This window comes from Pleuronectes platessa, chromosome 22 (genome assembly GCF_947347685.1).
Source record: "Pleuronectes platessa chromosome 22, fPlePla1.1, whole genome shotgun sequence".
Taxonomy (NCBI): Eukaryota; Metazoa; Chordata; class Actinopteri; order Pleuronectiformes; family Pleuronectidae; genus Pleuronectes; species Pleuronectes platessa.
Window position 1 is genome coordinate 18,210,432 of NC_070647.1, and position 26,146 is coordinate 18,236,577.

Genomic DNA, 26,146 nt, shown 5'->3' on the forward strand with positions numbered 1-26,146 from the left:
AGCTTTTAAAGAACTTTTAACATTTAGGTGAATATTTTCATAAATACTTGTAGAAATATTTTTAGAAATATTTAAAACTTTAAAAACTTAAAAACTTAAAAACTTAAAAACAAAAGTACAAAAGTACAAAAGTATAAATTTATAAAAGTATAAAAGTATAAAATATTCAAGCCTTATGAAAAATGAAGAAGCAGAAAGATGAATATAAAAGATCCTGTTAGAAACTGTGGATCATGTTTTATCATATTTTTGCCTCTTGTCACTTAAAATCACCACAATATCTTTTTTAAAGTCACATAAATATAAAATCATTTTGTCCAACAACATAAATTAAATTGTCGAATAACAAATTATTCAAGTGCGTGAAAAGTCCAGTTAAAAACATTTTTAACTGAAAGCTCAAATGACGATGACGATGATGATGACCATGATGATGACCCTGAGGATGATGAAGATGAAGATGATGACAACGGTGATGATGACGATGATGAAGATGAAGATGATGATGAAGATGATGACGACGGTGATGATGATAAAGATGAAGATGAAGATGATGACGACAGTGAAGATGAAGATGAAGATGAAGATGATGAAGATGATGACGACGGTGATGATGAAGATGAAGATGGAGATGAAGATGAAGATGAAGATGAAGATGAAGATGATGACGACAGTGAAGATGAAGATGAAGATGAAGATGATGAGGACGGTGATGATGAAGATGAAGATGAAGATGATGAAGATGATGAGGACGGAGATGATGAAGATGAAGATGAAGATGAAGATGATGAGGCTCTACAGGATGTGATGCTGGGTGAGCTCGTCGATCCATCGGAGGATGAAGGTGAATTCTCCGACAGCCTTCAGTGCGACTTCATGTCTTCTCTTCTGCAGGAAGTGACATCAGCACATTTCATTGAGATCAGAGATTTCATCATAATATCATCGAACAGCAATAAACACATCGTGAGAAACTTCAGTTTGAAATCAACCAGTCAGTGCGATAAATAACTAGCTGCTGTAGTAACAGCAGCAGGAAGAGAGGGGGCAGTGTTAGCAGCAGAAAAGATTTAACACTGCTGGTGGTTTTACATGAGCAGTGATGAAGATATTTATATATATAGATCAGTTTTCTTACCTTTTTGATTTTTCTCTCAAGTTTCTTGATGACTTTGAACCATTTGGAAGGTTTAGACGAAGAAACCTGAAAACAACGTGAACAACAAGTCAAAAACATCTCAAACAAGAACGTTAACAATGTATGTGTCCTCAGACAGTCCTGCAGTGTGTGTTACAGTGTGTGTTATAGCGTGTGTTGGGTACAGTGTGTGTTGTGTACTCACACAGTGTTGCAGTGTGTGTTGAAGTCGGTACAGCAGGTCATTGTAATGAAGGGGGAGGAGCTTCTGAATGGCATCTCTATGGAAAACACTCCTCTGGTAGATGTCAATCATTTCCCGTAACTCCAGCCAGCCAATCGCACGCTGAGGAAAAAACACACACGTTGAACATCGTTAATGCTAACAATGCTAGGAGCAGCTAGCAGGTATGATGCTAACATTTAAAGTTGATCGATTGAAAAGAAGCTGATCAAAATGAAGTTTAAAGTTAGCGTCCTGTAGAATCTACGAGCTGCAGGACGACGATGAGACTCACAACAAACTTCCCCTAACACACTTCTGCCCTCAACAACTTCCTGGTTGAGATCAAACTTCATAATCCGCTGAACAAGTTGTGAACCGCTGGTTTGAGGAGGTCAGGTTTGTGTGCACAGAACAAGGTCGTGTTGTGTTGTGTTAAACTATTTAACTGGAGAAAGCTGATGTTGTGGTTGAGGTTCACCGAGCGGACACATCACAGCTGAAAGATCAAACCTCAGCAAAATGTCTACTTCCACCTGTGACGTGTAAAACCAGACTCCACTGAAAAAACGACAAGTCCTCACAGGTGACATGTGAGTTGACTGAGACGCGTTCACTGACCTCAGGACATTTGGTGCAGAACTTGGGCAGAAGTCTGTGATGCCTCGAGAAACGTTCTTCTCTCTGGAGAGGAAAACATGGAAACTCGTTTGTTTTATATTTATATCACAACAGAGTAAAATATGTTCAATTCAAATATTCAAATGTAATAAGTATAAAAGTGTTTCTGAGGTTTCTGAGCAGTAAAAGGGCTTTGGGTGTTTCCAGTCAGAAACTCTTTGATCTGATCTGAAACCCTTTGATCTGATCTGAAACTCTGAGATCTGAAACCCTTTGATCTGATCTGAAACCCTTAGATCTGATCTGAAACTCTCTGATATGATCTGAACATTCGTCCACAATTTTAGTTTTTTTTTTGAATTTTTCGATTAGTGATTTCTGATGCGTGCACTTTATTTTGAAAGCCCCTGTTTAAGTGATCAATAGAAAAAAAACATAGATACAATGAAAACATCCAATCAATCACATTCCCTTTATGATGAATGACATATTGATGGTTGTGGAACTAAATATGATCAATTATCTAATAATATATGTAATTAATAATGAATCTGTCATCAGCTCATCACCAGTTGTATTAACTGCTACACAACAATAGACAACTTTAGTTTATTGATTGATTATTGACATTTAATTAAAATTGATGCTGATTAGCAGACAATCAATATACTGTATATATATTTAATAAATACTCAAATCAATATATAAAAATCATTAAAATGTGTTGTACTCATTTAATTTAATCTGAAATATTTTTGATTTACAGCAAAAAAGATCCATTGATTATGAAACGAATCAATAAGAGTTGAATGATAAACAACAACACACAGATGAACTGATAATAGATATTATCAAACATGAATCAAAAGTAATCGGACACATTTATTGACAATTTAGTCAATTATATTATTATTGACCTTTGATTGATGATCAACTGACTAATCAATGATTCTCATTATTGGCAGTTAACAGAGGTGATGATTGATTGACAGTGACTGACTTCAGATCTGAACAGTGCTCTCACCGGCAGGTTGGAGGTCAGCAGGGTGTGTCGGCTCCACAGGTCTCGGATCAGCTCGGCCGGGATCTCCTGTCGGCAGCTGAGCCCCCCCCGCTGGGCCGTCTCCCCGGCAGCCGGGAGGAGGCTGAGGAGAGCGAGAGCCGGAGCTCGGACGAGGAGGACGAGGAGGAGGAGGTGGAGGAGGAGACGCATCTTCAACTGCAGCAGGTTCAGTTTGCTGGACACCTTTATAGAGCCTCTCCTCCTCCTCCTCCTCCTCTCACCACTCCCTCTCTTCTTCTCTTTCTTCCCTCTCTGCTGTTTCAAAAAACTTTCCTGATGTCACAGCTGGAGTCTCCCCACTGATGTCACCTCCCTTTCTCTCCTCTTCCTCCTTCTCAACCCCTCTCTTCTCTTCTTTTCTCCTGGTTCACCTTTAGCCTTTGTTTTCTTAATTCCCATATCCTCTTTCCCCTCTTTTGTTCTATCACCTCCTCTTTCCCCTCTTTTGTTCTTCACCTCCTCTTTCCTCACTTTTCTGTAAAGTTTCCTTCCATCTCCTCCTTTTTTCTTCTATCACTTTTAATTATTTTCTCCTCCTCTCCACCTCCTATTTGCTTTCATCCTTCTCCTCTCATCCTCCTCCTCTTCTCTCCTCTTCTTCCTTCGTTCACTTTATTCTTTTCATCGTTTTTCCTCCTCACTTCTCCTCCTCGTGGATCTTTTTTAATTCCTCTCCTCCCCTGTTTCCTTCCTTGTCTCCTTCTCTACTTCTTCTCTCTTTTCTTATCTCCTCAGTCATCAGGTCTTGGTGGCGGTGGCGGCGGCGGCGGCATCAAAGATGTCGATTGTGTGAAACCTGGTTTTTGTGTTTAGATTTTGTGGTCAGATAAACTAGGTTGTGACTGTGAAGACACCTGTGACTCAGCAGGTTCGTTTCCCATCTCGTCAGGTTTCACAAAGTGCTGAGTCGACGTCCGACCCAGATCCGAGACTCCGTCTGCTCGACAAGGAGGTCGATTCCTGCCAGCTGATGCATGATGGGAAATACTGCAGCCTACATGTTGATAAAGTCAATTTGTGTTTCAATGAGTGTGATGGTCAACTGGGTATTACTTTAAAGTAAAGTCAGAAAGTTAGATAGATCTAAAGACAATAAGGACATTTCACGGTTCACACGTCAAAGTTAAGGATGTTCACTCGAACCAGGACTCGTTCTTCAGAGTGAGGCCACAGAAGAAGAAACCGTTCTGTAAAGATCCTCTTCTAAGTGGTTTAAATGGTTTAAATGGTTTAAATGGTTTGTAGATTTCACAGTAAGTTGTGAAAATATCAGGAAGCACTGGATGTGTTTATTCACCACGTGTCAGTAACTGGGTCAAACTCGATACCAGATCATCTGGATCATTATTAATATTTGTGATTTCCTCTTATCGGACTGAGACGACCTTCTCTTCAACTATGAGTCTTCAAAGTAAAAGCCTAACGAGTTTTTACTTTGACTCTTGGGTCTGAAGATTGAGTCTGAAATGATCGACTTGTAATGAATGAAGAAACAGAACCGGTTCAATGAATCATTCAAACTTATATAAATAAATAAACCTCAGACGTGAACAGTGATGAAACACATTGTTTTAAGTTTTCTAACTTCACTCTGCACACAAACCAGAAGAAGAGCCAGAATATTGAAGAAGAGTTTGAGGACGACTAAAGACGAGTCGACGCAGGACAAGAGACACACAACATTAGCTTTACTATCTAACACAACAATAAGAGAACAGAACGTTACAAACACACACGTGGACAAAGGACTAGTTTAACGGCTCTTGAGGGATTTGAACCTGCAGCTTCATTACAGTCTGCAGTGATGATGTCACTGGCGTGGACACTTTGCTGCATCAAGCAGGTTTTGTGTTTCATTGTGCGGTCGGATCAAAGTAGGTTGCGCCTTTGTCGACTTGGCCGGGAAACGGTGACTGTGCAGGTTGGTTTTCAGTGTTCGACCCATTTTACTGTGTGGCAACGTGTTCTGGTCAAAGAACCTGTTTCCTCTCACCTCTGCTTCACACACAGGTTCAGAGTCAACGCACACAGACACACACAGACACACACAGACACACACACACTGTCACCTCCGTCTGTCTCTGTGGGTTTTCTCTGGCGGCTCCAGCTTCCTCAAACAGAGACAGTTGATCAGTGACTGTCTCAGTAAGAATGTGAAGTGCGAGGTGAAAGGTGGAAGAAGAACTCCGCGTGTCACCGAAAGCACAAGTTGGAAATATTCCAAATTTAAAAGCTCCAGTGTTTGTGTGACACACGAGAACCTGAATCTCCGGCTCAGTCGGATCAAACTCTCTGTGCTGCAGTCGTGAGGCTGGATTTTGATATTTGGACAGAAACACTGATCTTCACACGTTTCTGTCTGTAACTAAAATACTGAAAAGACGTTTCTGTCGCGTTACGAGAACAAATCAACTTTAAACAGACGTTCATGTTCCCCTGAGGATGAGTCGTGATACATTTGCTGATGCTGTAACTTGAGATTTAGCGCCACCATCATTTTTTCAGCTGTTCGAGTCTTTCACCGAGCTCTGAATTATGGGAACTGTAGTTTAAAAACCTGAGGCCTGAACTTGGAGCTCAAAACTCTATAAATATAGAATTTTCTTTAAAAATGTCAGAATTATAATGTTTTGGTCAAAGAGCAAAATATGGGTTTAAACATTGTTTTAGACTTTTTGTTTATTTTCTCCCTTTATTAGATTAAACAAGACATAAAGACAGAAATCTGATCAATCTGGATTATAGACTGTAGATATTCATATATAGACTGAATTTATTTATATATATAGACTGTATATATTCATATGATGTCTATGATCTGATGTCTTCATACAAACACATGATAAGATCACACAGATCCTCAGAGCTGCAGCTCTTTTTTTGGGCGAGTTTCTATTAATAGTTCAGGGTTCTAAATATAGATCCCTATAACACACACACACACACACACACATACACACACACACACACACACACACACACACACACACACAGAAACAGACACGCACACGGAAAAACTTGTGTCACCTGTGTGGGAAATCCCCAGTGATGACATCACACAGGTAGATCCTTGGTAAATGAACTTGGGTGTGTTTGTGTGAGTGAGTTGTGTGTGTATGTATGTGTTTGTGTGTGTGTGTGTGTGTGTGTGTGTGTTTGTGTGTGTGCGTGTGTGTCTGTGTATGTATGTGTGTGTGTGATTTATTTTGTCTCGTTATGCAACAACGATTATTTCTTAATTACAGGACATTAAAATTAATTGGCGATGTAACAGAATCTCAGCTTTAGTTTTATAATATATTCTTTATTTTAGTTATACTTAAGGTCAAAGTTGATTTTGATCAGGATTAAAATGTCATGTTATTTATTTATCTTTATTTAGGGGGAATGTTTAGGAAATGTCTCCCTGAATATTCAACTTTTGAATTATTGCTCAGTTTTATTTTCTTCTTGTTTTATCCATTTCATCATTTCATTAAATATTTGATTATTTCATCTTTTTATTTCCTGACTTTGTCTTTTTCTCTTTTCCAATGTTTGAGATCTATGAGAGTTTCTTCACTTCCTGTTTATTGTTTGTTTTGTGTGATTGTTTTTTGTGTTATTAAAGTACTTTGTGTGACATAAAGTCTGACGTATCGTCATCAACTGAGTCATGTGGCTCCAGTGCTGAAAGTATTTGTTTATTTGTTTGTTTGATTGTTTGTTTGTTTGTTGTTTGTTTCCTGTCTAAATGTCTAACGTGTGAAACATGAAGCAAAAACTGATGTTAAAACTTTTCACTTTTATTCTGAGTCAAACTTCGTTGACTGATGCAACTAAACACACACACACAAACACACATACACACACACACACAAACACACAACCAAACACACACACAAACACAAACACACATACCCACACACACACAGTCGAGAAACAAACCTACACCAGTGAAAGTAGGTAAGTAGGTTTCATGAATTTGTGGTTTCTGAAGATTTCTGCACCAGTTTGATTTATAGGTCAGTGTGTGTGTGTGTGTGTTTGTGTGTGTGTGTGTGTGTGTGCTTTTGTGTGTGTTACACTCCCATTATAAAGTAGCCATAAAGTATCTGATAATAATTTGTTTGAAAAGTAACTAGTAACTAAATGTATTTAGTTACTTTCTAGCCCCGACAGAGGTTTGAGGTTCAGTTTTGTTTGCAGCTGATTTATGTATGTTGATATCTTTTGTGTGATTCATGTCACAGCTGCTAACACGGAGGAGGCGGAGTTTAGGACCTGCAGCCGGTAACAGGAGCTGTCGTCCATCTTTATTCACAGTCCAGAAATTCAACCATTTTGAATCTTGAGTCTGAATCAGCAACGTTTTGTTCACAGTTAAAACAAAAACTTTTTTTTTCAGCACAAAAAAGATAAAAATCAACTTTCATATTTGAATCCAACTTTATTTATTATCAGGTAAAATGTTGAAACAGTATTTTTTCAGTATCAGTTTTACAAACTGTGGCATTCAGCCAATAACATGGCAACAGATCGATACCAGAATCCTCCGGTATCAGACATTCTGATCAATAAACAGATCAATAAGTAATCAGTCACAACCGAGTTCTCATAAATATAAAAAACTGTTAAATACTTCTCAAATTAAATATATGAATAAGTTAGAGTATAAAAGTGGACGTATAAAAGGTGATAAATAGTTGAGTAGGAGACGTCTCTGCTCGGTGGAGGCGGGGCCTCAGAGAGCGGCGGTGGTGGCGGCGGTGATGGAGTTCTTCACATGGATACAGAAATCCTGCAGGTACGTGAAGAGGATGTCTATCTCTCCCATGGCTTTGTTGATCCCTCGCTCGCCCTCCATCTGACACGAGAGAAACACGTTAGAAACAGAAGTCGACTTGAGACTGAAAACATTCACAAAGAGGAGGAGCTTGGTCTTTAAACGGATCTGCAGTGACCTCAGTTCGGCCAATCAGAAGCAGCTTCTCTCACCTTGTTGAGCTTCTTGCGAAACTCGACCGCGTGGAGATGGTCTTGGTAGTGAGTCACATTCTGAACCAGGAGAGAGAGAGAGAGAGAGAGAGAGAGAGAGAGAGAGAGAGAGCGTTAGCAGATGGTTATCAGTTCACTTTCTCTCACCGACACCACAGATTCTACGATAAGTCAAACTTCACCACACGAGCTCAACGCTGCACAAACACAAACACACAAACTCCGTCTGTTTGAAAATGAGTTGAGTTTCAAAACGAGAATAAAGACGTTTGTTCTCGTTTCTCTGTCTCATCATTTAAATGAGCATCTGATCAAAGGACCAGTTTTCATCACAGTCTCTTTTCTGCAGCGTAGGAACACGGCGGGGGAGGCGGGGGAGGCGGGGGAGGCGGGGGTGCGGTGACCCCAGTGACCCCGGGGTCGACACTTACGCAGCCTTGGGTCTGAAGGTCGTCGCTGACCCGGGTGAGGTCGGTCTTCAGCCGGTGCATCTTGGGATGCTGGTTGTCACGTGTCACCAGGACGTTGCGCAGGTAGAAGTCCAGGATGTTGGCGTGGAGGCAGCAGATCTTCAGGTGGTCCTGAGGGAGGGAGGAGTCAAAGGTCAGCGGGGGGGGTGTGTGTGTGTGTGTGTGTGTGTGTTGGGCGGGGGGGCGCTCTTGGAGTTCTTCCTCACCTGGTCGTTGACTTGAGTCATCAGTCGGATGCTGGAGTCGTCGTCCGTCTGTAAACTCTGAGCCTGGACGCACACAGACACACAAACACACAAACACACAAACACTCTGATCAGCATCAAGACGTTTCATTTATCTGGATTCTTCTTGAAGTCAGAATATATATGAAAATCATTTTACAGCTGGATGAAGACTCACGTGTTTGGACACATCCTTGACGGCCCGGTACGTCTCTTTGTTCCTCAGCGCCTGGCTGAGCGGCCGGTCCACAGGGTGGGCGGCGCCCTGCTCGGCCCAGCCAATCAGGAGCAGCGGCAGCAGGACGAACATGGCGGCTGCTGGACGGACGGAGCGGGCGAGTGAGGCGAGGGAGAGTTTCATCTTGATGTCTGTCAGATGAACGATGAGGATCCTTTCAGAAGAGAGACGTTTTCACCTGAAGCAGAAACAGACAGAAGATCAGGATGAAGTAAAAAGACATAAAGTATAAAAGACATAAAGTAAAAAGACATAAAGTATAAAAGTGATGATCAACAGGAAATGATCGATCTCACCTGTCAGAGGATTCTGATGTGAATGACAGCGCCGGGCCCGAGTCTTTATACACATCCAGCCTCCGCCCACTCTGCAGGAATATAGGACAGGTAACCAGAAAAACCCCAAGACACACACACACACACACACACACACAAACACACACACACATACACACACACACGCATACACACACACACACACACACAGGTCAGTGCTGAGCTGGTACAAAACCTTTTTACTGTCAATAACATAAAGAGGAAATTAACTGTCACTCAAACTGTGACGTCGACAAAAAATTTAGTTGTCAAGTTTCACAATTAGCATTTTAATTGTTCTTCTCCGATGACATCACTTCCTCTTCTGTGTGTGTGTGTGTGTGTGTGTGTGTGTGTGTGTGTCACTAAATACACTTCCCTCAGAAAAAATCCAGTCGCTCTGATGTTTGAACACCAGATTTGTTTTGTCTCATCAAGCGACAACTTCAACAACAATAATTGTAAAGTGAGATGTGACGTGACCGTGGAAACGTTTCCTTGTAAATATCAGGTGGACATAAAGAAATCATTAGATTCATCTGGATAAACAATAAAAGAGATGAATATAAAAAGCATGAAACCTGCAGAGAGAAGAACAAAGTGTCGGGGTCGATTGTGTTTTCTATATTTTTTTCAGGATAATCTCGACTTTGCAAAAACTGAGACTCAGATATGACTTCGATCAAACAAGATCTGAGACTTTTTGATTGACAGTCACATTTAAACAGTGTGTGTGTGTGTGTGTGGGGGGGGGGGTAATCATCGCCGAGCAAGGTTCAGAAATATTGATTTAAACGAGTAGTTTCACCTTCAACTCAATAAATAGCTCATATACTTCTTTTGTAATTTTTGCACTAATCTTCTTTATTGGTTCCGTAAACTCATCAAATCAGGATTTTCATGATGTGACTCATCGGCTGCTGCAGCGCGTTGTGCAGCGCGTTGTGCAGCTCGTTGTGCAGCTCGTTGTGCAGCGGGTTGTGTGATCGGAGCCGGGGCAGCGACGGGGAAGTGGAACCACAGACCTGACACTGACCTGAGCGGCTGGAAGCTTGGAAATGATCCAGAAACGATTTCACGAGGGGAATCTGATCGTCTCACGTGTGAAGTCAGTGACGCAATTAACAGATGACACACAGCTTAGATTCTTTTCAATGGGAATTAATAGAAAAATTCCTGAAACACACACACACACACACGCACACACACACCTTTAAATATTTCTCCATGAATGTCGTCAGCACTTCCTCAGACGGAGGACGGATTACCTGGCAACTACTTCCACTGGGCCACTAGACAAACACACAACACACACACAACATCTACACACTCAGTCAGGGATCAAGAGCAGATAAAGCAGATGACTGTGAATTCCCCTCGTAACAATATACCAGAGCAAACAATGCAAAGCTGTGTGTGTGTGAGAGTGTGAGTGTGAGTGTGTGTGTGTAGTTTATGATTCTATCATAAAGGTCAAAGGTCAAAGTTGCTGTGACCACACAACCGGGTTATTTCCTCAGTTTTTGGTCGTAATCCAAAGTAAATAAGACGATCATAAGAAATTTAAAAACAAATATTAAATAGAAAGTGAATTGACAGCAGGTTCAGCTTCTTTGTGACGTTGTGATTTGACTTTGACGAGTGAGAAGAAGCTTCTTCACGTTTTCAATCAGTTTGTAAAGACGACGAGTCGAAGACCAGTTGGTGTTTGTGTCTCTTTAATCTCTGCAAAGTAACACAACATGAACACAAACCTCACACGATCGTTACATTCATTAAAACATAAACTACAAAAACTGATAATTAACAATTCAACTATAAAAATACTTGATTCTAGACATAAAATATTCTGTTTTAAATTGATCTTGAGCGATGTGGGGGGGGGGGGGGGGGGGGTCGTCATCTCTTCCCCCAGAAGCCCTCTCTTCTCCTCTGAGCTCGCTCCAGGACGCCGGACGCCGCGGAGCACGAGGCGGCCGAACGCCATGACATCACTGAGAGCCGGTCTGAAGAGTTAAAACAGTGTTAATGAGAACAGGATGTGACTGAGCAGCAGCGCCCCCTGCAGCCACACAGGGGGATTAACCCTGTAGGTTCTGAGTCGCCTCACTGAACTGACACAGTGGATATTACCCATGATCCTCTGCTTCCTAACAAATCCACCAAACTCTGTTCAGAATTCTGAAAACAGTTTCCTGCTGAATCGTGGAGATAAACTCTGGTTGTTAATAACTTCAGAGTGTTTTTAACTGATCCCAGTTCAGCTTCACTCTTCAGCTGCAGCTGGTTGTGTCTGTGACTCTCAGTCAGTTGTTCTCTCAGGAGATGGAACCCACTCAGCAGAGAGAACAGACGCTCAGGGAGAGAAGAGGAAACTCTCTCTTCACACTCACACACCAGACTCACTCTCATCCAGCTGCTGCTTCAACAGTTTGATTTAAGATCTTCACCTTCATCGTCTCCTGAACTCTGCAGCTCCATGAGCCTGGAACCCAGATCCCCTGAGGAGGAACAGACCTGATCAGTCAGCTGCTTCAGTCACCTTTAATAAACTCTTAATATTCACTCATCACCATGAGACTCTGGTGCTGCAGTGTTTTATCACGTGTTTGTCTTTGTTGTCTCCTGTGAGGATGTTTGTGAGTTTAGAACATTAAGTTGTGTGTTCGAGACTCAATTAGTCTGTTAGTTCCTTCATTTGTTTGTTTGTTTGTTTGTTGGTCCGTGTGCTCACCGTTGTGTTGGAAGTCGGGGTGTCTCAGCGTTCCCTGGATGCAGTGCAGCGCGGGCGGGAGCTGGAGGGGCGGGGCTACTGTGGGTGGAGACGTTTGCTTTGTCCTGATTGGTTTAGAGGCTGGTGACGGGCGGTGGGGGCGACTGTTCTCAGACCACGCCTCCATCTGCCCAAAACAGTCACATGTCACATGATCCAGTCACGTGTCACATGATCCAGTCACATGACTCTTATAAAACCCTCAAACTTTAAACTCTAGTTTATAATAATGTTTTTATTAATAAGTTGTGTTCAACAAACCTGCTGATTGTTCAGAGACGCTTCATCGCTGCTCTTCACTGTTCCCACTAGTATAGCGCCTCCTGTAGGACACACAGATATCAGTGGTCTGTGGTGTGTGTGAGGTGTGTGTGAGGTGTGTGTGAGGTGTGAGTTCATGACAGGGTTCCCACGCTTGCCTTGAAAAAAAATTCCATGCTACCTCCTGATTTTCCAGGTACCATATTAAGTAATGATCTATAGGCCCCTGAAGCTTTCCGCGCCCCCCTCCCCTCACAAACACAACCCCCTAGGACACCTGACTACTAACTTGATTTAAAAGATGAGCCAGTCAAGTCTACATTGTAAATGCTTAGAGATTATGTCTTATTGATATATCAATGCATGAAATAATGCAACAATCTGTAGATGAACAACAATTTATTGAACGGGAACTTTGAGACACATGAGCACTGGGATTGATATTTGTTCTCTCTTCCACTCCTCTCCTATCTCATCCTGTCCTCTTCTCTCCACACCTCCCCTCTCGTGTCCGCTCATGTCTTCTCTTCCTACTCTTCTCAACTCCTCTCCACTCTTCTCCCTTTTCCTCTGTCATCCTCTACTCTTGTATCCTCCTCTTTCATCTTCTCCCCTCTTCTCTTCCTCATCCTGAATCTACAGCGTGTCATTGTCACTCACTCCTGTAATGCATCACACATTTGAGATTATGAGTTTTACGTAGAAGAGGTAATATGCCTACCCTTACTCTGTAAAAGCTTTTGTAAATCAAACTAATGAACCTAAAAGGAAAAACATAAGGCTGGTTCCCCTGTGGTTCCTCAGTACAGCAACCTCAAAAATGTCTCACCCCAAATGTTCCTATTTAGTAGTATCATTTTTTTTAAAGAAAAAACGAGAAATCACAAAATAGCTAAAAGTAGATATAAGAATGAATGTTACAAAATTTATCAAGACTAGACTGGTCATGTCAACTAGTATAGAAGTAATGTCACAGCCTAATGTGAAAATGTATTGGTAGTTAGCTAGCAACGCAAGCTAGCCAACACTAGCTAGTTAGTTAGCAAGCTGAATGTTGGCTAGCAAGATTGCACTGCATGTGCTTGCTAACCATCATTAATGAATCCAAATTCAAAACAAACTCCCCTAAATGTGTTGAATAACACGGTTTTAGGAAAAGTCAATGAGTGAAATACATATGGGGATCGAACATAGTTCTAGTATTTTAAAAGCAAGGTAAAAATTACGTCAACAATTCTAGTGTAAGCTGCTAGCTAGCAAGTTGCAGCTTGCTAGCTAGCAAGATTGCACAGGTTACTAACTAACGTTGATAAACCCAGGTTTATCACACAGTTAAAACACAGCTTCTTACATTTGAGGATAAACTTGCATAAGAAGTTTCACTGTAGATGTCAAGGCTCCCGTGTTGGCTTGGAAATGCATGTATTTGACCCTTCTATTGAGATCGCGAGTAATGTTTCTCGGTTATTATTCCCGAAGTCCACCAATCCGAAACTATACTTTTAAAGTCCATATCACCAGGTTGCCTCACCAAATTCCAACATCCAATACACCAGATAGGATGCCAAGAGCATGTTCTACAACATGGGATCATCCATTTCTATCTACAGTAAGAGCTGTTCACATGTAAAGGGTTTTTATAAACTTATCTTAATTCTGTGCTCAATAGTTTCATTTTATTACTATTTTACACATCATCCAATACAATTTTCCAGGATAACTGTTTCAATTTCCATGGAAGTGTTCACTTTTGCTCAGTTTCCATGACTTTTCCAAACCTGGAAAATGAAAAAATAAATTCCATGTTTTCCATGTTTTCCAGGTACCGTGGGAACCCTGCATGAGTGTGTGTGTGTGTGTACCTGTGGCAGGTGTGGTGAGGTCGTGGTGAGTTCTCTGAACTGGTCTCATCTTCAGCCTGGGAGTTGTTAACCTCCCCTCGTCCCTGCACCCGCGCACACAAACACATACACACACACACACACACACACACACAGAAACACACACACAGAAACACACACACAAATAAACAAGACAATGTGTTGATCATCATCTGAACTGAGGTGATTCAAATAACGATGGAGTTAAAGTCGAGCAGAAACTGAGGTGAAGAACTTACTCGTCTTCACTTTCTTCCTCCTCCCATGCTGAACGTCTCTCCACTAGAGGTGTTTGTGCGTTTGTTTTTGTGTTTTTGTTTGTTTTGTGTGTCTCTGCTGAGCCCAGGACAGACGACCTCTGACTGGAGTTCGACGAGCGACTGCAAACACACACAAGACGTTTTGAGAGCTGCGAAGACAAATCCACTAGTTTCCAGCGGAGAGGTTTCTCACCTGTCCAGGTCCAGAGCCTCCACACAGGAAGTGCTGCGGCTGTCGGGCTCCGGGCCCAGGTCAAAGGTCAGGCGGGGGGTGGGGGGGTCGGTGGACGAGTCCGTGGGCTCCCACAGCGCGTTGTGTTCCGACTGCAGCTGGTTCAGGTGGTCTCTGCAGAAGTTGGCTCCCCAGGCCCGGCTGCGGTACGACGCCGCCCGCTGCCTCAGCTCCGTCAGCTGGACACAAACACACAATACACAACTGGGTTATACACATACGACTGTATATATACTGTATATGTATATATATATATATATATGAATCAAAGAAAATACTGATTAAAGATGGCTTCTGTCATTTTAGTTCTTATCTCACGGATGTTTGTTTTTCATTAGTTATTTGATGATATAAAAACAGGCTGAGACGTCATGATTGACAGGTGAGACTGACTCGTGATTGGTCGAGAGCTCACCAACACAAGATGGGAGCGTTTGCATCTGAGTTATTTTGGCTTCATTTCTGGACAGAGGAAGAAAGGTGAAGTTATAAAATGGTTTGTGAAGTTCGATATTAAATCGTTAATTTAATAATCCATCTACTTCTGTGTCACTTGACTTGAGTGGCAGCTCGACGCCTCCTCCTGTGAGTTCTGGTAAACAGTCACACCAACCCGACCCTGACCCCCGTCAAGATCCTGGAGACCCCCCGACCCCGTGCTCAGCGCTCACCTCAGGCTGCGTCTCAAACCTCAGACCAACGCGAGCTGTGAACCTGTGACACGCTTCCTCTGAAGCTGCTGACGTCAGCTGACTCACCGCAGGCCAATCGGACGCCGGCTCCTCGCCCACGGATTCATCGACTCCTGGCCGAGTTTCATGGAGTTGTTTTATTTCTATGTTGTCACAACATTTAATGTTTAATTAAATAAACAAACATGAGACTTCATGACAGCTCTGTTCATGCGTCTTATAAGAACGATCAAATAAAAGATCATGAGAATGTTGCTGCAACAAATTTGTAGAAAATCAGGAGATTTGATTTAAACGATGTTGAAACTTCAAACAAAGAAACCAAGAGCGAGGCCTGATGTCACTTCCTGTCCGACCTCGGGATTCTGACGACGCTCTCTTATAACGTCTGAACGTCTCGAAGCTTCTGCAGCGTTCACAACTGACTCGCTCCCTGACTCGCCTCGCTCGCCCCTCACGCTTAGCCCCTGAATCTCTGGGGCTGATGGGAAATGTTGAAGGAAAATATGAAATATGAAATATTCTAAAAAATGTAATTGTCAACGTCTCATTCGAGGCTGAAGGACGAGCTGAGGTCAGTCGAGTTCTTTACAAGGAAACTGAGAAAACCAGAGCTTGACCGATGTGGATCCAGATGTTGGAGTCAAACACCAGAACACATTTATTATAAAAAGAACCGGTCGATGGAGTTATGAAACCTTGAAGACAGAGGTAATTGAGTCTTGATATTTTACAGCTAAACCACAAACTACTTGTTGCAGAATCAGTTTCTGCTGCAGCTTCAGAAAACACCGAGAGATTTGTGGAGTCAGAAAAGTGAAAAGTCTCAGTAACGACACTTTCCACAAGATGTGTGTGTGTGTGTGTGTGTGTGTGTGTGTGTGTGCGTGTGTATTTGTGTGTGTGGCTGATGGAAAACCCAAGTGCTGAGTGTCAGCGGTGAAACCACAACAGCTTCATTTCAGGGAAACGACACACTGTCAGTCACACACACACACACGCACACACACACACACAGACACACTAAAAGTACGACCTAGAAAATTAAAAGTTATTAGTGTGTAAGTAAATAATCAGTCAGAAGAAGGAGAAGAAGAAACACTTAGGGACTGAAGATGGCGTCACGCTGAGCAGATTCACGTCGAGTCGAACTCAGCTACAACCTTCGCTTCCACTTCTTTACGGGAATGTGACATTATTGTGCGTTGATGTTGTGTTGGAGTAATGAGACAAATGAGTTCCTGCCTGAGATGTGACAGAACAGCAGCTTCTAATATCGACTTCATCCAACACAGAAGCTTTAAGACCCACGTGCACATTTTCAATGATCCACGTGTCAGATCGGATCCTGGTTCTGTTCTCTGTGATGTAAATATTAGAAAGATGAGTCGAGAGTTGTTTAAACACATAAACACACACGTGTTGTTCACAGCGTCAGATCAACTTCACACCTCTGGAGATGGAACCTCCCACAGAGAACTTTGGTCTTTACATATCGAGCCCCTATTTTCATCTGATTTGATTTCTGTCATTTATTTACACGATTAAACAAAACAACGGGAATAAAACAACAAAGATTGAAAATGTTCAAATGTGCAGGTGAGATTAAGAAATGCTGAAAGGTGAAATAATAAACACGACCTCACGTTGTGTCCGTCATGTTTAGACTCAGATACTTGAGACTGATACTTGTGATGTCACAACTGAACCTGACCTGAGGGGTGTCACCCTCCATGGCCCCGCCTTCTTCTGGGATCCTGTAGAGGGGAGAACGAAAGCTGGACTCATACTCTGTCAACGTTCTGTCAACACACAGATGACACGCATCAAACATATTAACACACACAAACACACAAACAAACAAACGTGGAGAACACACAAACAAACACACATAAAAACACACCTGTGACCTCTCTGCATCTGAGGAGGGGGAGGAGTTCTGATGTCATCTTCCTGAGAGGCGGGGTCATTGTGTTTGGGGCGGAGCATCTTCTGAGACTCCTCCCTCCTCTTTTTGTTGCTCTACAGATTAAAAACAGACAGAATTTGAGAAGCGGGAACCAGAAAGTTTGGATTTGTTCCAGATGTTTTTGTTATTGTTGCACATGATACTACTTATTGAATGAGTTAAACAAAGCGTCTGCATCAAATCAGTAATTGAAACAATCGGATCAGAGACATGAACAAACAACCGGACAGGAACCATCTCTGAAAAACTTTCATTTAACGTCTTCTTTGATTTCTTTTGTTTGGTCCATGTCCCAACAGGACAAAGAGTCCATGAGCCCATCTTACACTGGGAGTCTCTGCTGGTTTCAAACTGACGTCTGTCTAACGTCTGGCGCCTGCAGCTACAAGTGGTTTTAAGAAGACTGGTCTGAGGAGCTGCTTAACACGGTTACTACACAACTCAGTCCACACAACCTGAGGCCAGCGCCGGAACTGTAGCTGCAAGATTCAAAGAAACAAGAAGATTCAATGATTCAAAGATTTGTCTCAGTCACAGCGTTTTGACATCAACTGTTAATATGAACAGAATCATTCAGTAGAAATGAGGTCAAACACAAACTCACACATCTAGAAATAAAATGTAAGTCAGCAAAACTACATCACCACAAATAGAGAGAGAGAGAGAGAGTGTGTGTGTGTGTATGTGTGTGTGTGTGTGTGTGTGTGTGTGTGTGTGTGTGTGTGTGTGTGTGTGTGTGTGTGTGTGTGTTGAATTAAGTTCCTATAATATAATTCAGAAAAAGGAAGGTGTAGACATGTTTTAAGGTTTAGGCTAAAGTTAGTTTAGGTCTATGTTCTAGATAAGTTGTAACGGTGGTTAAGAGAAACTCTCCCTGACAACTCTGTGTGTGTGTGTGTGTGTGTGTGTGTGTGTGTGTACCGTGTACGTGTGGAACAGTGGGATTCTCTGATGTTCCAGATGTTTCAGAAGGGGGGGTCCAGTGGGAGGGGCCACACCCTGGAAGTTTTGCTGATACTCGGTTTCCATTGAGACTGGGTTCTTCTTAAAGGGGGGGATACACCTGCTGCTGGAATACAGCGCCTGCAGGGGGGGGGGGGGGGGGGGGGGGGGCTGTCACTCAAAAACGAATCATCAACTGTGACGACTGAATAACTCATCAATAAAATCACCGGTCGCATCAATAGACAGAGGAGTTCAGTTCAACTAGTGTGAAAGTAAAGAGTCTACCTCCACCTAGTGGACACAATCCTGAACTGCATGACTTTCAACAGCACACACTTATTTTCATTATTGATTATTATGTTAGAAATTATCAGGTGCAGTGTTTGTAGTAGTTGGTGCATTAGTGAGTATTAAGGAGTATTGGTGAGTATTAGTTAGTATTAATGAGTATTAGTGAGTATTAAATAGTATTGGTGAGTATAGTTAGTATTAATGAGTATTAGTGAGTATAGTACCTGTTCTGCCTTCAGTATGGGTGAAGCAGAAGTTACTGGTTTCTTCCAGCTGAACTGTCGGTTGTACTCTGTCCGGTGACCTCCTGACCTTTGACCTGTTGACCTCAGCCCCGCCCTCCAGCGCAGAGCTTGTTCAACCTGTCACACGAGCCAATTCATAGTTATTATTTTTTCTTATTTCCATGTTTTGGTTTTGAGCACAATAATAGAAACAAGTTTATGCAGCTCACCTCATTGGCTGAGAGCTGCCGTCCATCAGGTGCTGCTGACAAGGGGCGGCTGGCCTGTGATTGGCTGTGGAGCTGCGAGGGGTGGAGCTTTGCTGAGGAGACAGAATATTTGAAATCATATTCTTTAGAATGACGTCAGTATCAACAGAGTGGAGGCCGGTGTAGGACGATAGTGAAGCTGTGTTCAAGTCCAGATTGTGTAGACAGGCTCAAAATGTTTAAAACCTTTATCTTTAATCTTAATATATTTCCATATCGATGTAAACCTGCTTGAGTCAAAGCTGAGACTTTATTCATCTGTTTAGTTCACATTGAATTTTGATCTCAGAGTCTGAACAACTGAAAGAATACATCCACTTATTAAACTGAGGAATGTCTGTGATCGATATTCACTTGATTTTCCCGTCGCTCCCGGTTCTCCTGATGATCCAGAGTTTGCAGAACATCTTTTTGGAGGTTCTGGTCCTGCGGGAGGTCGTGGTCCTGCTGGAGGTTCTGGTCCTGCTGGAGGTTCTGGTCCTGCTGGAGCTTCAGGAGGCGTTGGAGGTTTTGGGGAAGGATCCTTCCTGTGGCCTGAGCGACTCTGAGAGGCTGAAGAAGAACTCTATTGATTAAACACTTCATGAACCTACACTCCCACATGCTGACATGCAAAGCTCCACTGACTACCATTAAAGGGCACTTTACTGTGAGTGTGAGCAGTCGGAGCAGCTAGGGGGCGCTGTGGGTCGGACGCACAGGACAGAGCAGTCCAGGACTGAGTGAGACCTCCAGGATCAAGTCTCTTCCGCCGCTGCAGAACTGGATCTCTGCAGATTCCTGAGACACAAACATCACAGAAACAAACAGTTATTTTCAAACGCAGACATTTGTTTTGGTTTGACCCCTGAAGTCTATTTTTAAATCCATCGACTAACAGCAGAACGTTTCTCACCCACAGTCTGTGGCTCAGGTGTGAACCTACGAGTATCAAAGGTCACGACCTGTATCCAGAGGTGAAACCTTTTCAAAGTTAAAACATGTCTGCATATTCATACATGAGATAAAGCAGCTCTGAGACATGACCTGAAGTCCAGATATTGTCCTGAAATGTTCTGGAGAGTTTGTATGTGAGAACAATTGTCCCAGTTTCCTGCAGCCTCCCAGTAAAATGTCAGGAAGCTTCCCAGTGAGCGAGTGGAGGTGATGATGAGGTTTCCAACTCGTGACGGATCTCAGGATGAAGAAGAGGAGCCGACCACACTAACGTTTGTAAAAGGTTCTTACTCATGTGGTCGGAGCGGAGGCCGGCCAATGGGGCGCAGCGCTGAGGAGACTCACTCCTGGAGCGGGAAACCCTGTAGCTCTTCTGGTATTCACTCCGACACTGAAACAAACAAACAAACAAACACACAAACAAACAAACAAACACACACAAGGTTTGAATGATGAACTTTTCACTTTTGCTTGCATCATGTAGCTTCACCGACAGTGACATCATTGTATACATGTACATACACACTCCCTATATACCCTTTATCCCCTAAAGTGAGAACAGCCTGTTTATCCTGGATAATACATCTATAGAGTAAACACACTTTACATCATTAGAGACTCATCTTATTTTTAATAAATGACGACAATACTGATAAATTACAGTTTGAAAGACGAGTCAATTAATCAATGAGAAGATTGACAGGAAAGTTAAATGAATTATTGGCAACTGATTAATGATTTATATCTATCTATCTATCTATCTATCTATCTATCTATCTATCTATTCATTCATTCATTCATTCATATACCCGTTCACCATCCGTCCCTGAGCAGCTGGATTATCTCTGATCAGATTAACTCACATTAATCTGGATTCAGCGGGGGGGGGGGGGGGGGGGTCTGTCTGCTCGTGTCCGGTCAACAGGTCTCACTCCACCCCCCCCCCCCCCCACACACACACACTCTGTTCGCCTGTTAGCTCTGATGCTAACCTGTCGCTGAAGCTAACAGCTGTGGGTGTTTACCTTGAAGCGAACCGTCATGACGCTGTCACCGCTGACCTCACGCGACCCCTCATGACGTGGCGAGCAGGTGACCCGTGTTAACGAGCTGGTTCAACGTGTAACGACTAGTTAACTGGTTAACTAACTGGTTAACTAACTGATTAACTAACTGACCAACCAGCGACCAGCGGCTCGACCGAGCTTCTGCTGATGACGCCGTTGCCATGGCAGCTCAGCGTCGCTCTACGAGTGACGTCACCAGCGTCAGAGTTTAATTCCTGCTCGATTATTATCTGTAGTAAAATAAATAAATAAAGTATCTACCAAAGTTATTAAAATCACAATTCATTATACTACTTTGTCAAATATTTGCTCATATTCTGCACTAACTAACATTATATTAAATACTTTATATACCACAATACACGTTACAGTATATAATGAATGTTGAATTACAGTAGATCGATATAAATATTAATCTTTGGATTTACTGTGATTCTGCACTTTTATAGTGTAGAGAAAAAAATTATATTATCCACTTTTTTTTATTTATTACTCTTTGACATACGTTTATTGCTACATATACCATACAGTGTTATTCTCTCATCTTTTCCTATGTATCTCTGAGCTGATCACTGATCGTCCTCATTATCATAAGAATAATCTCCTTTTATCTATTAGATTAGATATGCATATCTCTCTCTCTCTATCTCTCTATTCATCCATCCATCCATCCATAATAACTTGACGTCACAGTTTGTTGTTACAAAATTGCACCACTTTTATTCATTTAAGGCTTTTTAGTTTTAACTTTACATTTGGCTTCACCCCCTCCCCCCTCCCTCACTCCCCCTCCCCGACCTCCTGATGCTGTTCTGGAAGAAACCACTTCAGACCAGTTCCAGGTCCAGACCAGGTTTAGACCTGATCCAGACTGGAATCGAACCAGGTGGACACCAGGTCCGGAAATCGTCCCCTCGGCTGGAGTGAAAAGATTCAGCGGAGTGGACGTGGTATTTTGAACCTGATGTTTCAGTGGTTGAACTGGTTTCTTTTACATTTCACTGGTCATCATGCCGTACAGAGGAAAAGAAGCAGATTCATTTCAGTGAGGAACAATAATCATCTCTTCTTTTCGTGAATGAATCGTTGTGATTGGCTGCAGCTGCGATCGCCACCTCGATGCTGCAGCTACATGAGAGTCGGACACTTTGAGAATCTCTTTGACTAGTTTAATATGAGTCCTTTAGCCTAGCTTAGCACAAAGTCTGGAAGCAGAGGAAAAGTGCTTTCAGAAGTGCTCCTCAAATTATTTTTAACAGAATCTATCAAGTTTTGCAACTTTAACACCATCTCACCCAATTTAAGTAGCAACGGCAGGACCGTGAGATTACGGCAAAATTGTAGCTTCATTCTCAGGCCTATTCTACATCGGTTCATTTCCATGTGAACACCACAAAGGTCTTCTGGCTAAAAATGTTAACCTAGCTACTCTGAAGCATATCGGGACGTTAGGATTAGATGAATGTAGCTTCTATGAGGCTGGTCACAGCTGCAGCCACGCTGAGATCTGATTGGCTGTTGAGCCAAGGAGCAAAGTGAGCTCTCCCATCACAGGAGCACTAATCACGCAAAACCTGTTTGGGAATGTGTCGTCCACTGTGGGTACGTTTAATTTAAACTGGACGTGTTTAGCATTCATAAACAGCATTAAGGCTGCATGTTTTAATATAATTGGAATATTTTAATATACTGATAACTGTTTGTACAGCAGATGTAGAAACTTTGCAGGAGAAATTCTAAATGTTGATAAACGAATTAATAAACATTAAAATATCCTCATCTCTTTACAGTGTTTAAATACTGTTTACAAATGCTAAAAATAGGTTCAAATTAAATGTACCCGGAAACCTTTGCATTCATAAAACAAACAACTTCTTTATCTGCTACAAAACCAGAAAAAAAAATATTTGAAAAGATGTCCGATGAACCATAAATGTCACCTTCATGTGGCTCGTCCAAGTTACTGTTTGAGTACGGAACCGGCTCATTACTGCCCCTGGTGGCCTGGAAGAAAACACACTACTGTAGATGCAGTGGGAATGTTCGGCCATCTATCCACAAGGGGCAGTGATGAGACTCTATGGCTTGACACTCAAGAATACAGCAAAGAAACACCATACTCGAAAGACAACGTAAACAAGCCACGCAAAAATGTAATTTATGGATTATCAGAAAGGTGTTTTCAATTCCCTTAACTTTTCTGTGGGAATCATTCGGCAGTGATCAACACACTGGCATTCCAATCGCTTTTACTTTAACTGCACATTACATTAACTCTGCCAACACTGCAATCAGCTGGACCGCACCGTCTCGGCTGCAAAGACTTTTCTCTTGAAAGCTTCTGCTCGGCATGCAAACTGTCGCAGCACCTCCCGGAGGTCAGACCGAGAACTGACAGAAACATCAACATGCTACATGACGGAACGTACTGGGGGAGAACCAGAGTACTGACAGCAGTTCTCCTGGTGGTCCAACACTGTGCACAGCAGTACTCACAGAGGTCACTGGTCCAGCACACGCTGTCTGGGATCTGAACTCACATTTCAAACAGAAGACAGAGTTTTCAAAAGGCTTTCTGTGGCTGCTGCTTCACTGACCACGCCCCCTGTCCGCTGGAGGCGGGGCTTCAACTACAAGGCCAACCCCCTTTCGACTTCAGCTGTGAGGTATTAGCTCAACTCTTTTAACCTTGGAGAATACTGATGTCAAAAACTGTATCTGCGGTATTCTACGATAACGATATTTATCGTCCGGTTTCCATGTAAATGTAGCACTTGAGCCACATTTCATGAAAACTTGGGTTAGGCTTGAATTTGTCCATTTTGTCCTGATCCGTTAAAACTCAAAGTAGGATTATCAAGAAGGAACGCTGGTGGAGATTATTTTCTAATTATCCAGGCGTAACTTTTCCACTGCAGCCGAACCAATGCATTTTTTAGCAAAGAGTTTTTCGGTTGTTTCCATCGGGGCTCTCATACAAATCGAAAATGTGCAAAAAATAACTTGCTGCACCGACTGATCACACGTGCAACATGAAGGACCAACCCAAGAGTGTTTCCCTGATCACGTTGGGACAGCTCCTTATATTCCCATCAGTTAGGGGAGCGTTGACCAGCAGGACCTTCGAGCAGTTCCTCAGCGTTTCCCTCTCAGATGTGTTAATAATATTAATAATCAGGTAATAATATTGTTAATGACACAGAAACAACTCTCTGTGTGTCCTGCTCAGGAAATACGACCCCTCCTCCTCCATGTCGGGCCAGTGGACGTTACAGAAACTGGCCGAGTTCATCATTGTTACTCACTTACACTCACAAACACACAAAACACACACTCACAAACACACACGGAGCTAAGGAACTGGACCAGTGTGAGTCTGCTGTCGAAAGGCAACATGTCCGCCCCGAGCAGCAGATCTGAAGTCAGCTCATCGTGTTGCTAACCAGCTAGCCTTCAGCTATTATCCTTTATCTGTTTGTTTAGAAGTGTAGCATTGTTAGCATCCAGTGGCTAATGAACCAGCTCATTTTGATCTCATATTGAAATAGAAATATCAGCATTCCCTGACATAACAAGGTATTCCAAACGACACGTTAATTTCATTTAAAAACGATGCTAACAACGCTACGATCATGTTTGGGGGGGGGGATAGCCTCATAATGCTATCACACCACTAATGGCAATACAATGAAATAGCTGCTCGGCTAACAAACCCTTTACATGCTGAGTCATAGTGGTCACTGAAGTTAGCTTAAAGTTAGCGACGCGTTGAGCCAACGCCGACCTGCTGCACGCCCAACCCCCCCGACCCCCACCCCAATGTAAAAAACATAAATTTCATCTTATACCCTTTCACGCATAATTATAATAATAATATTCACTGTGTGGATCCACAGGTTCAACCGGAGCCACACATACAGAGTCAGCCATGTTACACGCAACATCAACACGTTAACCGCGGCGCCACCGTGGTCAAGCTGTGTGTGAGCGGCTGGCGAATGAGAAGGAAGCAAAACAAAGGAAAGAAACATCGAAACATAAAAAGCAAGAAGCCACTCCCCAGCGCCAAATGGCCAAGCAGAGAGCATGATGGGAACTGTGGTTTAAATTTGGGCAGTTGGTTTCTAATTCCTGTGAGAACATCTTCATGGTCATCATCATCGCCACGTCAACAGTCTCCGTTAAACAGTGTGGTGAGGTTAAAGGGGGCGTGACCAGCTGGAAGATGTCCTGTGATTGGTTGGTTGGTTGGTTGGTTGGTTGTCGGTCAGATGAGCAGGAAACTGGAGAAGGAAGAGAACGAGAGTTTTTATAAAGAACAATAAGAAGCTAGTGATGATGTCAGTGATGATGTCAGTGATGATGTCAGTGATGATGTCAGCGGGTCACACCCACCTGTCATTAGAGAAGCTGACATGTGGACTTTTTGCGAGTTTTTCCTGGAACTGGACTCTTCCTGTTAATCTGTCGCACAAGGTCGTAGAAGATCTGCACACAAACACACAAACACACAAACAAAAATAGACAACAGATTTCAGAATTTGGGGTAAAAGTCTAAAGTTAAAAAAAGGTAGTTAAGATGCAAACTTGTAGTTAAAGCTAAGTTGATCTAGGCCTAATGCAGCTTACAGCTTCGTCCTGGTCTGTGAGCTCTCACCTCGTTGACGTTGATCTTGCTCTTGGCCGACGTCTCCAGGAAGGCGCAGGAGTTCCACTGGCGCGCGAGGCCGATGCCCGACTCTTTGGCCACCACCCGCTCCACCTCCAGGTCGCACTTGTTTCCAACCAGGATCATAGGAACCTGCGGCCGCACGATCACATGTGTACGATTGAAATCTCTGACAGGAGGCTGATGAATTCAAACCAGTGATACATTCTTAAAATAGTAAATATATTAAGTTTTGATTGTATCGTACGTCCTCGGTGTCCTTCACTCTGAGGATCTGCTCTCTGAGGTCCTGGAGGTCGTTGAAGGTCGACTGAGCTGTGATGGAGTAAACCAGAGCAAAGCCCTGACCGTTCTTCATGTACAGGTCTCTCATTGCCGTGAACTGCTCCTACACTCACACAGACACACAC

The 26,146-nt window shown here is 42.7% G+C and overlaps 3 protein-coding genes across 5 annotated transcripts in view; all 3 read right to left on the bottom strand.

The window, feature by feature from the left end:
- Positions 1 to 7,541: 7,541 nt before the first annotated feature.
- LOC128428988 (interleukin-24) lies at positions 7,542 to 9,077 on the bottom strand. The gene is made up of 5 exons (XM_053415262.1): positions 8,895 to 9,077; positions 8,699 to 8,761; positions 8,454 to 8,603; positions 8,023 to 8,082; positions 7,542 to 7,891 (listed from the first exon to the last, which is right to left on the bottom strand). The coding sequence occupies exons 1-5, from the start codon at positions 9,075 to 9,077 to the stop codon at positions 7,769 to 7,771; spliced, it is 579 nt and encodes a 192-aa protein (XP_053271237.1). The 3' UTR covers positions 7,542 to 7,768.
- Positions 9,078 to 11,167: 2,090 nt separating this feature from the next.
- mdm1 (Mdm1 nuclear protein) lies at positions 11,168 to 21,043 on the bottom strand. The gene is made up of 16 exons (XM_053415494.1): positions 21,026 to 21,043; positions 20,292 to 20,391; positions 19,708 to 19,844; positions 19,434 to 19,629; positions 19,026 to 19,129; positions 18,796 to 18,933; positions 18,257 to 18,418; positions 17,270 to 17,388; positions 17,081 to 17,168; positions 14,636 to 14,853; positions 14,422 to 14,562; positions 14,165 to 14,247; positions 12,303 to 12,364; positions 12,003 to 12,168; positions 11,719 to 11,769; positions 11,168 to 11,274 (listed from the first exon to the last, which is right to left on the bottom strand). Exons 1-16 carry the CDS (start codon positions 21,041 to 21,043, stop codon positions 11,168 to 11,170), a joined length of 1,890 nt encoding a protein of 629 aa, XP_053271469.1.
- Positions 21,044 to 22,694: 1,651 nt separating this feature from the next.
- LOC128428563 (ras-related protein Rap-1b) overlaps positions 22,695 to 26,146 on the bottom strand; it is a 9,524-nt gene continuing 6,072 nt past the window's right edge. For all 3 annotated transcript variants that reach the window (XM_053414767.1, XM_053414768.1, XM_053414769.1), the window contains exons 5-8: positions 25,984 to 26,124; positions 25,725 to 25,868; positions 25,463 to 25,555; positions 22,695 to 25,350 (exon numbers count right to left, since the gene is read on the bottom strand). In XM_053414767.1, coding sequence (XP_053270742.1) covers positions 25,469 to 25,555; positions 25,725 to 25,868; positions 25,984 to 26,124 — 372 coding nt within the window. In that variant the 3' untranslated portion in view covers positions 22,695 to 25,350; positions 25,463 to 25,468. The remainder of the gene's footprint in view (positions 25,351 to 25,462; positions 25,556 to 25,724; positions 25,869 to 25,983; positions 26,125 to 26,146) is intronic.